This window comes from Lithobates pipiens, unplaced genomic scaffold, assembly GCF_037356315.1.
Source record: "Lithobates pipiens isolate NorthernLeopardFrog02 unplaced genomic scaffold, aLitPip1_a1.2 Scaffold_8, whole genome shotgun sequence".
In the NCBI taxonomy this organism is placed as follows: Eukaryota; Metazoa; Chordata; class Amphibia; order Anura; family Ranidae; genus Lithobates; species Lithobates pipiens.
The window spans coordinates 593793778-593809048 of NW_027507903.1; the positions used below are offsets into that span (position 1 = coordinate 593793778).

The 15271-nt window shown below is 43.0% G+C and overlaps 1 protein-coding gene across 1 annotated transcript in view; it reads left to right on the forward strand.

Moving 5' to 3' along the window:
• The first annotated feature begins 69 nt into the window (after positions 1-69).
• The window catches only part of LOC143961246 (complement C3-like), a 659302-nt gene continuing 644100 nt past the window's right edge, over positions 70-15271 (forward strand). The window contains exon 1 of the mRNA XM_077470481.1: positions 70-200. Within this exon, the coding sequence (XP_077326607.1) occupies positions 142-200 (59 nt within the window). The 5' untranslated portion in view covers positions 70-141. The remainder of the gene's footprint in view (positions 201-15271) is intronic.

Genomic DNA, 15271 nt, shown 5'->3' on the forward strand with positions numbered 1-15271 from the left:
CAGTGACTCTGAACTTGACAGTTTAATGATTAATGGGGACATCAAGGACATCAAGAAAAAAAAAATAACTGAACAATCTAGTATTTAGTCCAGTATTTAAAGTCTGGCATACTAGAGACAACTCTGAGCCTGTGATGAAAAATGGATACTACAACTTTAGGACTTTCACTGATAATACTTTTTATTGGCAGAGTTCAAACGTGAGTATATTAGTAACTGCAAGCGTTGTCAGTCACTAGAGGCGATTAGCAACTTGATCTGAATGTGTATGTCTAGATTGTAAGATGACAGAATAAGATATGTAAGGATGTAGGGTTTTTTTTATTATTATTATTGATTGTCAAAAAATCTGATATTTATGATAAGACAATGTAGACAAGCACTTTATTATGCTTTTATTATTATAATAATGATAATTGTCATATGGCTGAAATTCTTGTTTTTGTTCATTCTTTATTTCAAACTTAAAGTAGAACACATGGTAACAGACAAATGTGACCTGTGGATAAATGTATCAATGAACAGTGTCACCATACCATCATCATACATTAAGATTCCGGTTAGATCTATACAAATTACTATGGAGCAAAAGACTATAAACTGTCAGCTAAAGGCTGCAGTTATAGGAGTAACCCTACAGTCTACTGACTGGAATGGTACCAGCTGTTGGAGAAAAGCCAATGTAGCACCAATTTTTTAAAAAGGGGCAAAATGCATCCCTGGGAATTACAGACCAGTTAGCCTAACATCAACAGTATGCAAGCTCCCAGAGGGGATGATAAGGGACTATATACAATATTTTAGTAATGAAAACAGTATCATTAGCAGTAATTAGCTTGGATTCATGAAGAATTGTTCTTGCCAAACCAATCTATTAACCTTCTATGAGGGGATGAGCAGCCATCTAGATAAAGGAAGGTGATGTTTATCTGGATTTTGCAAAATAATTTGACACAGTTCCCCATAAATGTTTACTGTACAAAGTAAGGTCCATTGGCATGGACCATAGGGTAAGTACATGGATTGAAAACTGGTTACAAGGGTCAATTACTTGGAATGGTCAGGGGTGGAAAGTGGGTTCAGTGCTGGGACCAGTGGCAAAGCGTGGGGGGTGCGGAGGGGGCCGTGGCCCCAGGCGCGACATTTAGGAGGATGAAATTTCACGCCAGTGTGTGTCACTACTGGCTGCCTCCTACTAAATTTAAGTATCTCCTGAAGTCCCACCTCCACACAAGACCCCCCATACACCCAATCACAGTGCGCCTGACACTGAAAATGATGGCCAGAACGCGGGGGAGACAAGCAATGAAAAATGTGAGTTGCCTTCTCCTCCTCCTCCTATCCTCTGGAGTCCGGACCGATGCAGGATAAAAAGGTGAGGATAAACTCGAACTGGGGAGGGGGAGAGAGTGAGACAGAGAGAGAGAAGCACAGCATATGTAGTGTCAGTATAGGAATACTTTAGGCAGGACAGTATAGTGGTCAGTGTAGTGGACAGTATAGTGCTTAGTGTAGTGTAGTGGACAGTATAGTGGTCATTGTAGTGTAGTGGACAGTATAGTGGTCAGTGTAGTGTTCAGTGTAGTGGTCAGTGTAGTATAGTGGTCAGTGTAGTTCTCAGTGTAGTGTAGTGGACAGTGTAGTTGACAGTACAGTGGTCAGTGTAGTGTAGTGGACAGTATAGTGGTCAGTGTAGTGTAGTGTACAGTATAGTGGTCACTGTAGTGTACAGTATAGTATAGTGTGTAATGGTCAGTAAAGGAATCAAGTTAGTCAGTGTTGAATTCAGATTGATCAGTACTATTGTATTTGAAGGGACTCAGGTTAGGGGGGGGGCGCAAATTACTTGCCTTGCCCCAGGTGCTGACAACCCAAGCTACGCCACTGGTTGGGACCAATCCTATTTAATTTGTTCATAAAACGACCTGGAGGATGGGGTAAACAGTTCAATCTCTGTATTTGTAGACAATACTAAGCTAAGCAAGGCAATAACTTCTCCGCAGGGTGTGGAAACCTTGCAAGAAGAGCTGAACAAATTAATGGGGTGGGCAACTACATGGAAAATGAGGTGTCATGTGGAAACATGTAAAATAATGCATTTGGGTGTCAAAAATATGAATGCAATCTATATATACTGGGGGAAGAACCTCTGGGGGAATCAAGGATGAAAAAGGACCTGGGGGCCCTAGTAGACGATAGGCTCAGCAATGGCATACAAACCAAGACTATTTAGTCGTCGACTGAGGGGAAGATGGCCTCTGCTCTGCTCCATGGCATGGGAAGGCGGAAGCAACGTTAAACGTGACTTCCGCCTACAACTCTTAAAAGAAGAATTTTTTTTTTCAATCATTTTTTTTATTATTGCATTTTTGTTTAAATATGACATCTGCGGTCCTTTTGAGCCCAGATTTCATATTTTAGAGGTCCTGTTATGCTTTTTTTTTCTATTTCAAGGGATGTTTACATTCCTTGTTATAGGAATAAAAGTGACCCAATATTTTTTTTCTTTTAAAACTGTGTCGAAATAATTTTTTTAGAAGTAAAATAAATAAGAAAGCCCCCCGTCCCCATGAGCTTGCGCGCAGTATCGAACACATACGTGAGTAGTTCCCGAATATGAAAACGGTGTTTAAACCACACATGTGAGGTATCGCCATGATCGTTAGAGCAAGAGCAATAATTCTAGCCCAAGACCTCCTCTATAACTCAAAACTGGTAACCTGTAGAAATGTTTAAACATCGCCTATGGAGATTTTTAAGGTTAAAAGTTTGTCACCATTTCACAAGCAGGTGCAATTTTGAAGTGTGACATGTTGGGTATCAATTTCAATATGGTTCTGAACCGGCCAGATATTCCAAACTTGTGTAAGGTCTTTGATAGGTAACCCCAATGTACCCTATCAAAGGCCTTTTCCGCGTCCAAAGCTAGGTAAGTTCTGGGTTTTTGGTCGATCTCTGTGAAATGTAGAAGATTTAGCATCCTTCTGGTCCCGTCCGGTTGCTTGTCTACTTTTTACAAAGCCTACTTCGTCCAAGCCTATGAGGGAGGAGGTAACTTCCATTAGTCTGTTAGCTAAGATTTTTGCATAGTTCGGGGGGCTTGGCTTAGCGAGCAGTCAAGATGGACGCACATTAGAGGAGCTCCGTGAAAGACACAGCTGAAAGCCTGGTACTCTGCTTGCCCAGATCTGGAAATGCAAAAAATACCCAACCAGACTCCACACTCCAGACCCAGACGTGGACCAGCTGCATCTCCTATCTGCTTAAAGCCCAGCCGACACCAAGAAGCAACATGGTGGGACACAAGATGGCGCGGGCTGCACACGAGGAAGATGACTTTACTGAAGACTCCCAGTCCACTACAGAGGATGCAGGTAGGGGGCAAACATGCTCCAACAAACCCCTTCCTTATGCTGGCATGGCGGGGTTTGCCACAGATATTAAGTCCACATTCTCAGCAGCCTTCGCTGATTTAAAATCTAACCTTCTCGTCCTCACTGAGAAGACGGCAACGGTGAAAGCATCAGGCAGACATAGAGACAAGGCACTCCATAAGCTGGAGACAGTCACCGATGCACATGTCACACATTTCATCGATATGAACCGCCATTCAGAAGATTTAGACAATAGAGGGCATAGAAATAATATAAGAGTGAGGGGAATCCCTGAGACTGTTGATAGTGACCAGATCATACCTGCCCTACAAAGAGTCTTCAACAGCCTGCTAGAGCAGCAGGAGGGCACGCGCATAGACTTTGTCAGAGCACACAGAGCTCTCAGAGCCAGGGGACCGGGCACGGCACCCCAAAGAGATATCATTTGCTGCCTGCAGAGTTACCCACTCAAAGAAGACATCATGAGGAAGTCACATAGAAATTACCACATTGTTTTCTTAAATATTTTTTATTGAAAGGCTTAAATGATACAAAAATCAGCAAACAATCAATGAAAGATCATTGAAAGTTTTACAATGAGTTTTAGTCATCAATTTTACAATAGTAGTTTATGTACCCATGCTCTGTGCAACAGAGGGATTTCAAGCATCACATTTTTTAAGTTACATATAAGTTCAGCTTAATGACATTGTTCCTGAAACAACATAACAAAGAGAAAAAAATATTTTGTACAACTACTCAAACTATTTTCCTGGTATCGATCCAAGGTGACCATTGTGCATATAAACGATAAGACTTTCCTTCCATTGTGGCCAGTATCTGCTCATATTTAAAGGTTTTGTACACTTTTTTTTATTAGTTCACCAATATTAGGGGGACTGGAAGTTTTCCATTTCTTAGCTATTAATAGTCTAGCACCACATTGTTTTCAATAGCGCAAACATCATGCTATATAAGGACCTCTCTCAAATTACCCTGAAAATTTGCAGGGCTTTGCTCCCCCTCCTGGATAAAGAGAAGGACCTGAGATATACATATACTTCCCCTTTACTCTGGTGGTCAACGCCACAGGGAAACAACACATATTACGCTCGCCCATTGAGCTGCCAGATTTTTGTGAGGCCCTGGATTTGGAGCTGATTGACTTGCCAGAATGGTACCAGGAGTTTGCCTTACCACCACCCCTCAGAAGCACCCCCAGCTCCCCATTTTCATCACCTGAAAAACACATGTCAAAAAACCCCAAACATGGCCGCAGTGGCAGTTCACAAATGGAGACCCCCACCCCACGCCCTACCCCTTCCAGGTATCACGCTGCTGAGTAACCAAGCAATTTTGCTCACCTGCATTCTCTAGACAGACTTCCAAATTCCTGGAACAATGCTTTATAACTATATAACTACCTTTCCTTTAAGTCCCTATAACGCAATGCAGCTCCACTGGATGCTTATGTTTACCACATACCAATGACATCGGAAACTGTATTTCAACTAGACTGTCAACTACCGTGAGCTTTGATGTGGCCACTTGCATTTACATAACCACAACAACAGCATAGACAAACCTAGCAGTCACCACAAACTCACCACACTACGCTTAGATTTCACCGATACTGCCCACAGTGAGATTGACTGTGATTTTTGTGACAATCCTGATACCTTTTATATCCAGCATTCCCATGGACATAATATGCGAGGATAAGGATGCACACCATTCTTTTGCTTTTAACAGACCCAATCATCTAGGCTGCAAGAACACCTCTGTGGAACTCAATGTCGCACACAGGATAGATTGCCTTTACTTTATCTCCAATGAAGGCTAAGATTGAGAATTCGTGGAACTCATACCATATGAACTATGCAGGGCTAAACCATACAGCCTTGAATAAGTAACCTTTACACAAAAGCTGTGTCGTTCTATGTTCTTCTGTTACATACAGTTTGTTTTATTTTCATTTTTATTTTTTATTTTTGGACTCAGATAGTGCTAGATATATCTAGAAAAAATTAGACATTTTGGTCATCACTATCCTACTTTCCCAAAAAGTGTGCATGGGCCGGGAGTTTTTTTCCCAACCCAGACACACTACTTTACTACTTTAGATAAACGTTTATATTACCTAAAGTGCCTTACTGTTACTCTGTTACTGAATTCACTTTCTGTATCCAAATCCACTCTACTCTTTCAAAACTTTTTCTACCCTTCCTTCCTCTCCTGTCCAACTCTGGATCTTAACACTAGGTTCTGTGGCAGTTGACTGATTGCAGGCTCTGGGATTTCTATTGCAGACCTTCCCACTAACACCATTTCTCCTGAGAAATTCTGATGGCTTAATCAACATTGGGGCATTGCTTCCTAGTGATCTTGCATAACACAAAAGGACTGAATATACCAGAAAAACGCTCACCTCTCCTCAGAGAATTAAAAAAAAGATAAGCCACACTTTGTTTTCTTACAGGAAACACATTTTAAAACAAACTACACCCCAAAACTCACTAATACTTATTTCACAGCAGCATACCATGCGACCAATGACAACTCCAAAACTAAGGGAGTCTCGACCCTGGTGAACAAAGATGCTCCCTTCACACTCACTGACCGACTGATAGACCCTGAAGGACACTTTTTCTTCCTTAAGGGCATATATAGTGGCAAGACGATCACGTTGGCAAACATCTACTTCCCTAACTCAGCTCATATTGCTTTTTGCCAAAAAGTAATAAGAGAACTCTAAGGGTTTGCGTCAGGCCCCCTGATCCTGGGAGGGGACTTCAACATCCCTCTGAACCCGACAGTTGACGCCTCATCGGGGAAGTCCTGCATCACCTACCGAGCCTTCAAAAAAATCAAAAACATGCTTATCTCCCTACAATTGATAGACACATGGCGGTTCCTACACCCAGACCCCAAAGACTACACATTCCACTCTATCCCACACAACCGCTATTCACGTATTGACTACTTGTTTATAACACAACCAGACCTACACATGGTGAAAGGCGCACATATAGGTATTCAATCCCTCTCTGACCACGCCGCAATATCCCTAGTCACCAACATAGGCGCACATAAACCCAGAGCCAATAGTTGGAGATTAAACATGTCCCTCCTAACAGACCCCAACCTGCTCCCCAAAATTAACACTGAACTTTCCAACTTCTTTCACCGCAATAATACACCTGATATGGATCCTATGATGATCTGGGAAGCCCATAAATGTACTATCAGGGGGGAATTAATTAAATTAGGTTCCCAATGTAAAAAGAAGCAAGAGCAAGAAGTTAAAAACTTGACAGCAAAAATTCATAAACTAAAATCTACCCACAAACAGTCCCTGTCAGTAAAGTCAGCAAGTGAATTGCTGGAAACATGGAAGACACGCCAGCAAATATTTGAAGCTAAAAATAAAAGATTACTATTTTACAGAAAAAAGTCTACTGTGAATTTGGGGACAAAACAGGCAGATTTCTAGCTAGAGCTCTTAAGGACACTCTGACAACCAACCATATTATAGGCATTAGAACACAGAGTGGGGCACTAGCTATCGCCACAGATGACATAGCAACACAATTTCATCAGTTCTATACAAAACTGTATAATCTTCCACAACAACACAAACCACCAGACATAAAAGGGGATAGAGCATGAGTAATCCAAGACTATTTAACTAGGAGTGGACTTCCCAAATTAAGAGACCCGGAACTGGCCACCTTAGAAGAGAAGATCTTTCTGACAGAAACTCAGCTGGCAATTAAGGAGCTCAAGGCAGGAAAAAGTCAAGGACCAGATGGCTTTACGTCAACCTATTATAAAACTTTCACTGACATACTAACGCCCCCCTAACTAGGGCCCTGAACTCCTTGTCCTCCTCTGGACCAGTGCCACCTGAGTTTCTCTCAGCCCACATCAAAGCTTTACCGAAACCTGGAAAGGGCCCTACGGAATGTTCCAGCTATAGACCGATCTCCTTATTAAACCTTGATCTCAAATTGTTGGTGAAAATTATGGCCAATAGGTTGAGACCACTTCTGGCCTTCGACAGGGTTTCCTGGGATTATATGCTAGACACTTGTAAATTTGTTGGTCTGGGACCATGCATTATGGCATGGATTTCTTCCCTCTACCAACATCCCACAGCCAGTCTAAAGATAAATGGCGCACTATCAGAAAAGGTCCCAATATCAAACGGAACACGACAGGGATGCCCCTTGTCACCATTACCGTTTATCCTCTCCCTAGAACCATTCCTTAGAATGATCAACAATGACAGATCAATTACAGGTTTTACAATAGCAGAGAGAGAATATAAAATAGCGACTTACGCTGATGACTTGTTATTTTTCCTGACCCAACCTCATACCACTGTACCCAACCTGATGAAAGAAATCACTCACTATGACTATGTGTCTAACCTTAAAATGAATTTCTCAAAATCCGAAGTCATGAACATTAATCTGTGTGAAGAGTACCTAAAAAGCACCAAAGATAACTGCCCCTTCCACTGGGTCTCTAAGGCCCTTAAATATTTAGGAGTATGGCAGACCCCGAGACTAAACGCCATTTACAAACAAAATTTCCCACAAATGTTACAGGGCACACTAAAGAACCTCCAGACCTGGCACTTGAGATATTTCACATGGTTTGGAAGAGCCGTTATCATAAAAATTTCCATTCTCCCCAGATTACTATACTTACTGAGAACTCTACCTATTAAAATTCCAGAAAGCTTTTTTAAGGCTTTACAGTCCATACTACTACAATTTCTTTGGGGACACAAAAAAGCAAGAATTAAATTCTCCCTACTCACCAGACCAAAAGAACTTGGCGGAATGGGTCTACCACACTTTTACAATTACTACCTGGCTTCTCACTTGACAAGGGTAGTGGATTGGCATTGTCATGGTAGTGCCAATGACTGGGTTGCGTTACAATCTTCCCTATATTCCATCCCTTTAAAATTCTCTCCATGGTTTCCAAGGCAGAGTCACGATAGAGCCGTTAAACAACACCCAGTGATAGGAGCGATCTTAAATGAGTTTCACACAGTGACCAAAAAATCCCCTTTAACCTCCATACTCAGCCCATTAACACCACTGAACAACAATCCTAATTTCATCCCGGGATTTGATATAGCGAGAGATTGCTTCCATAATGGCCAAATTAAAGACATCCTAACACTTCAAAATGACATTAGATTTATAAGTCTACTCCTTTGGTCCTATTTTCAAATAGGTAGCTTTGTAAATAATAAGATTAAAAAGCCCCTTTTCACCAGAGAGCTGACTGAACTAGAAGTGATATGTTCCAAAGGAGATAATTTAGCAAAGGTAACATCTGTCCTTCATGCCTGGTTACAAAACTCCACAGCCACAACTGAAGATAGTTTTTGGAGAAAGTGGTCAAGAGCTCTGCAAATAGAAATCACAGACAGTCAGTGGAAAACAGCTTGTATCCTCTCTCATAAGTGCTCCATCATCACTAGGACACAGGAGACAGCATACAAGCTCCTGACACATTGGTACTCCACTCCTGTTAAATTGAGCAAATGGTTCCCCCACACCTCCAGTAGTTGCTGAAGATGCGGCGAGAAGACATGCTCTCTGCTACATATCTGGTGGCAATGTCCAACGATAAGTACATACTGGAACAAAATTAGAGAGACCATCAGACTGATCACGGAGACCAGACTCTCACTAGACGCAGCTTGTTGCCTACTTCACATATCTAACTTTCCGCTTCGGAAAATCCTTGACCAAACATCTACTAAACGCTGCAAAATCATTGATCCCCTGCTATGGAAAAGCACTCGTCCCCCATCTATACAAAACTGGCTGCGTAAGGTATCCGAAATATGCCAAATGGAGGATACACTGCGCAAACCTCAGATAAAATTGAGAAATATCATGAGACCTGGTCACCGTGGTTTGCCTTTAAAGTCTCAATCACATACGAAAATCTACTAAATGGACCCCAATAATAAAACTGCTAATCTCCACTGATAAATAAATGAATGAGTAAAGAACCCGACTGTGACAGGAGTCTACATCTCCTGACTTTCTATACCTCCCTCTTCTGCCTAATTTCCCTTCTCTGACCTTTCCTTTTATAGTTATACTTTTGATAGCAAAACAAGTTATACCGTTAAACACCTAAGAGTAATTGATAATCAACTCCATAATCACACATGATTTGCAGATAGTATAATACCCAGCTACTTCGGCATTATATTCTACATGGATGTAGAGAGATATTGCACTGCCTGTATTCTGCACTTGTTATACATACTCAGTTATTTGCACAATGTTATCTTTGAACAATGGCCAATACCCCACGAATGTGGTGACCCCGCATCAGTTGTACCTGTTATATACTTTCATCTGTGAACTTGAATATTATTTCAATAAACTTTTGTTGTAAAAGAAAAAAGATCTTTGCATAGTTCTTTAAATGTGAATTCAGTAGCGATATTGTCCTAAAGATTTGGGGGTGGGTTATATCCTTGCCCGGTTTAGGTAGCGTAACTATGATAGCCTGAAGCATTTCTTTTGGGAAGGAGTCGGAAGAAGCTGCTGCATTAAAAACCTCTACCTGCTTTGGGGCTAGGAGGGAAGCAAATGCCTTAACCGGTTATCAACCGGCGCACGCCAATGTACATCGGCAGAATGGCACGGGCAGGCATATTGGCGTACAGGTACGTCCAATCTTCAATGCCACCCTGCCATCGTGAGCACGCTGCAGGCGACGCACTCGCATGCCAGTCGGGACTCCCGTAAATCCGATCGCGGGTCCCGAGGACTCGGTCGCCGCGGGCATACCCGTGATCGTCTCACTGGGCGGCAGAATGGAGAAATGTCGTTGTAAACAGCATTTACCCTTTCTGCCTAGCAACTAGTGACGCTGATCTCTGTCCATGTGATTGGAGCAGAGATCAGTGTTCACTAAATGAAAGGAATAGTGTAGCGCTTCTACAATAGTGAATGTGATGAACACACACATAAAATCGACAAAAAATAAAAAATGGTCACATAGGGAAGTCCATAATCACATGAAAGAATTCCAATTAAAATGGATGGAGACCTCCGTAATGTGACTGGTGCAGGGGTGATCGGACCTCTTCAAGGGAAATAGGGGTCTTGTTAATCAGGTACACCCAAGTATATCAGCTTGTCTGCAGACATTAGTGAAATAGGTAAATACTCTTACCGACTGTGTTGGACTCTAGGGATGAGCCGAACACCCCCCGGTTCGGTTCGCACCAGAACTTGCGAACGACCCCCGCGTTCGGTACGAACGTTAGAACCCCATTGAAGTCTATGGGACTCGAACGTTGGAAATGGAAAGTGCTAATTTTAACGGCTAATATGCAAGATAGTGTCCTAAAAAGGGTTTGGGGACCTGCCTCCTGCCTCAGGGGACATGGGTCACTGCAAAAAAAAGTTTTAAAAACTGCCGTTTTGGCGGGAGCACTGATTTTAATGACGATTAAAGTGAAAAAAAAAAGGTGAAATATTCCTTTAAATATGGTGCCTGGGGGGTGTCTGTAGTATGCCTGTGAAGTGCCACGTGTTTCCCGTGTTTAGAACAGTCCCTGCACAAAATGACATTAAACGGAAATAACACCATTTAAAACTGCTTGCGGTTTTAATGTTATATCTGGTTCCTGCAATATGGTTGAAAATCATTGAGAAACATGGCATGGGTAGCCCTCCCTGCCCATTACCAGCCTATTTGGGTCTTGTACGCATATTAAAGGGAACCCCGTACCCATATTAAAAAAAGGAAATGCGTGTGGCCCCCAGGCCCTATATACTCAGAACAGCAGTATACAGGCGGTGCAAACAAGACAGGGACTGTGTAGGTTTGTTGTGTTAAGTTGAATCTGTTTGTCATTTTCAACCGGTACATTTTTAAAGTGTAGCTCCAGTCAAAAAAACGATTTTTAAGCTTTTTGGAAAACATAGGGAAGGGTTATCACCCCTGTATAATTTGTTTTGTCGTCCATCTTTTTTCATCTCACTTGCTGCTGTCTCCTTGCGTTTGCAAGTAGGAGATGTTTGTAAGTTGGATGTTTGAAAGTAGGGGCCTGCCCTATATTATAGCGGTATGTACTGGGTACAGAGCACGCAGACAGCACGCACTATCTCCTAACACTACTGACTGCAAGCTCTATTATTAACCACTTGACCACTGGGCACTTAAACACCCTTAATAACCAGACCAATTTTCAGCTTTCGGTGCCCTCACATTTTGAATGACAATTACTCAGTCATGCAACACTGGACCTATAGGAAATGTTTGTCCTTTTTTCACACAAATAGAGCTTTCTTTTGGTGGTATTTAATCACCTCTCAGTTTTTTATTTTTTGTGCTATAAAAGAAAAAAGACCGAAAATTCTGCGAAAAAATGAATTTTTCTTCGTTTCTGTTTATAAAATTTAGCAGATTAGTAATTTTTTCTTCATAAATTTTGGCCAAAATTCATACTACTACATATCTTTGGTAAAAATAAGTACAAATTGGTGGATATTATTTGGTCTTTGTGAAAGTTATAGAGTCCACAAGCTATGGTGCCAATATCTGAAAATTGATCACACCTGAAGTACTGACGGCCTATTTCCTTTTTTTTTTTTCCCACAAAATTGTCATATTATCAGGTTATTTCACACACACAGCATATGCATACCACAAATTGCACCCCAAAACACATTCTGCTATTACTCCCGAGTACGGCGATACCACATGTGTGAGACTTTTACACAGCGTGGCCACATACAGAGGCCCAACATGCAGGGAGCGCCATCAGGCGTTCTGGAGCACCCAGGCCAATTCTGACATTTCTCTCCTACATGTAAAAATCATCATTTATTTGCTAGAAAATTACAGAGAACCCCAAAACATTATATATATATTTTTTTTTTTAGCAAAGACCCTGGAGAATACAATGGTGGTCGTTGCAAATTTTTATCTCACACGGTATTTGCACAGCAATTTTTCAAACGCGTTTTTTGGGGGGAAAAAACAGTTTTGTGCTTAAAAAACAAACAAAAAAAACAGTAAAGTTAGCCCAATGTTTGCATAAAGTGAAAGATGAAGTTATGCTGAGTAAATAGATATCAAACATGTCACTCTTCAAAATTGCACATGCCCGTGGAATGGCGCCAAACGTCGCTACTTAAAAAATCCCCATAGGCGACGCTTTAAATTTTTTTTTACTGGTTACATGTTTTGAGTTGCAGAGGAGGTCTAGGACTAGAATTATTGCTCTCGCTCTAACATTCTCGGCGATACCTCACATGTGTGGCACATGCGAGCACATGGGGACATGGGCGCTTTAATTTATTTTTTATTTTTTTATTGTTCATTTTACTTTATTTATTTTAGTTTGACATTTTTTTCCCCAAAAATATATTTTTGATCACTTTTATTCCTATTACAAGAAATGTAAACATCCCTTGTAATAGGAATATGGGGTGACAGGTCCTCTTTACAGTGAAATCTGGGGGGTCAATATGATCCCACATCTCACCTCTAGGCTGGGAAGCCTGAAATAAAAAAATAAAAAAAAGATTCTGGCTTTGATCGTACTGGCGAGTTGGTAGGAGCACCGGAGGGCGGTGAGGGGTGGGGGGCGTCTATGGCTAGGTATTTCAGGGTATCACCGAGTATGGCTGGTTATCTCCGAGTATGGCTGGGTATGGCAATTTATGACAGGGTATTACAGAGTATTGGCGGGGTATTGGCGGGGTACTACAGAGTAATAGCAGGGTACTGCACAGTATTGGGGGGTACTACAGAGTAATGGCAGGGTACTGCAGAGTATTGGGGGTACTGCAGAGTATTGGGGGGTACTGCAGAGTATTGGGGGGTACTACAGAGTAATGGGGGTTACTGCAGAGTAATGGGGGTTACTGCAGAGTAATGGCAGGGTACTGCAGAGCAATGGGGGGTACTGCAGAGTAATGGCAGGGTACTGCAGAGTAATGGGGGGTACTGCAGAGTAATGGGGGGTACTGCAGAGTAATGGCGGGTACTGAAGAGTAATGGGGGGTACTGCAGAGTAATGGGGGTTACTGCAGAGCAATGGGGGTTACTGCAGAGTAATGGGGGTTACTGCAGAGTAATGGCAGGGTACTGCAGAGTAATGGCGGGTACTGCAGAGTAATGGCGGGTACTGCAGAGTAATGGGGGTTACTGCAGAGTAATGGGGGTTACTGCAGAGTAATGGCAGGGTACTGCAGAGTAATGGGGGGTACTGCAGAGTAATGGCAGGGTACTGCAGAGTAATGGGGGGTACTTCAGAGTAATGGCAGGGTACTGCAGAGTAATGGCAGGGTACTGCACTGCAGAGTAATGGCGGGGTACTGCAGAGTAATGGCGGGGTACTGCAGAGTAATGGCGGGGTACTGCAGAGTAATGGCAGGGTACTGCAGAGTATGCACTGGTATTGCAGAGTATTGGCAGGGAATTGAGGGGTTAAATTCGGTGAGCAGCGATGTGGGCACTGCAGATGCAGCCCACATCGCTGCTGACACCGATCTCTTTCCCCTCCGCTGTACCGATCGGTACAGAGAGGGGAGGGAGGAACCGGCGTCATAACATGACGCCGGTTTGTTTACAAGTGATCACTCCGTCATTTGACGGAGCGATCACGTGGTAAACGGCCGCTATGAGCGGCCGTTTACCGTGATCTGTGATGCGCCGGGTCCTGTGGACCCGGCGGTCATGGATGCTCTCGAGTGCGCGCCCCAGGGGGCGCGCGAGAGCAGAATTCTGGGAGGCCGTTAATTAACGGCCTCTCAGAGTTAAACAACCGCCCTGAAGCCGTTAATCGGCAATGGGCAGTTGTTAAGTGGTTAAAGCTAGATCACTAGCTATATAGGTGAGGTGAATATAGTGGTGTATACTGCAGTCAGGGCACAGACAACAACCACTACACAGCAGCAAGATAGGAAATCAGCCAAAAACGATTGGTGTGTAACTGTGTTGAAGGTACACAGAACACCCACTGCTTCAGATGCTAACTAACACACTACACGAGGCCGCCTCAAAGGCGGCCTTATATAGTGTGGGGCGTGCACTACACAGCCTGAGCTATGATTGGCCACAGGCAGGATGCCTGTGGCCAATCATGGCTCTCCTCGCTGCCGGCGCTGCGATTGGCCAAGCATGCGGGGTCACAGTGCATGCTTGGCCAATCATGGGGCAGCAATGCACTGCGCCGCCGCAGTGCATTGTGGTCCGTGCGCGCGTCACTCGAATTTTGACGCGAACGGCCCAAACGTTCGGAATTCACCGAACGGCCGAACAGCCAATGTTCGAGTCGAACGTACGTTCGACTCGAACACGAAGCTCATCCCTATTGGACTCACACGGTCTTACGATGGTTGAGTCGGGAAGGCTTGTGGTCCTGACCTAGGACCAAAGGATGGATCGGTGAGGGTCCGTCAGGATGGTAGGGAAGCTCCTCACAGCTGTAAACCATACGATATATCTCACGAAGGGATCGCCAGGGTGGTTTCTTGTCCAGCTCAGATGTGACTCGATTGCCAAATGTAACCCCAAATACGGGGTGGAAAATGGTGTGGGTTTTAAGCCAAAAAAAGAAAAGGAAAAAGAAAGCTCCACATGGTGCAGGTCAGACGGTCTTATCGGCAAATTTATTTAAAAGTCAAATAATTAGGTAAAAATTATGACTTGGTGATCACAAAAAGGCTAAATGAAATAATAATAATAAAAGCAATGTGGGGTGCCAACAGCAAGCCCGACGCGTTTCGACATAGAGTGTCTTCAACAGGGGCATGCCATTTTCCACCCCGTATTTGGGGTTACATTTGGCAATCGAGTCACGTCTGAGCTGGACAAGAAACCACCCTGGC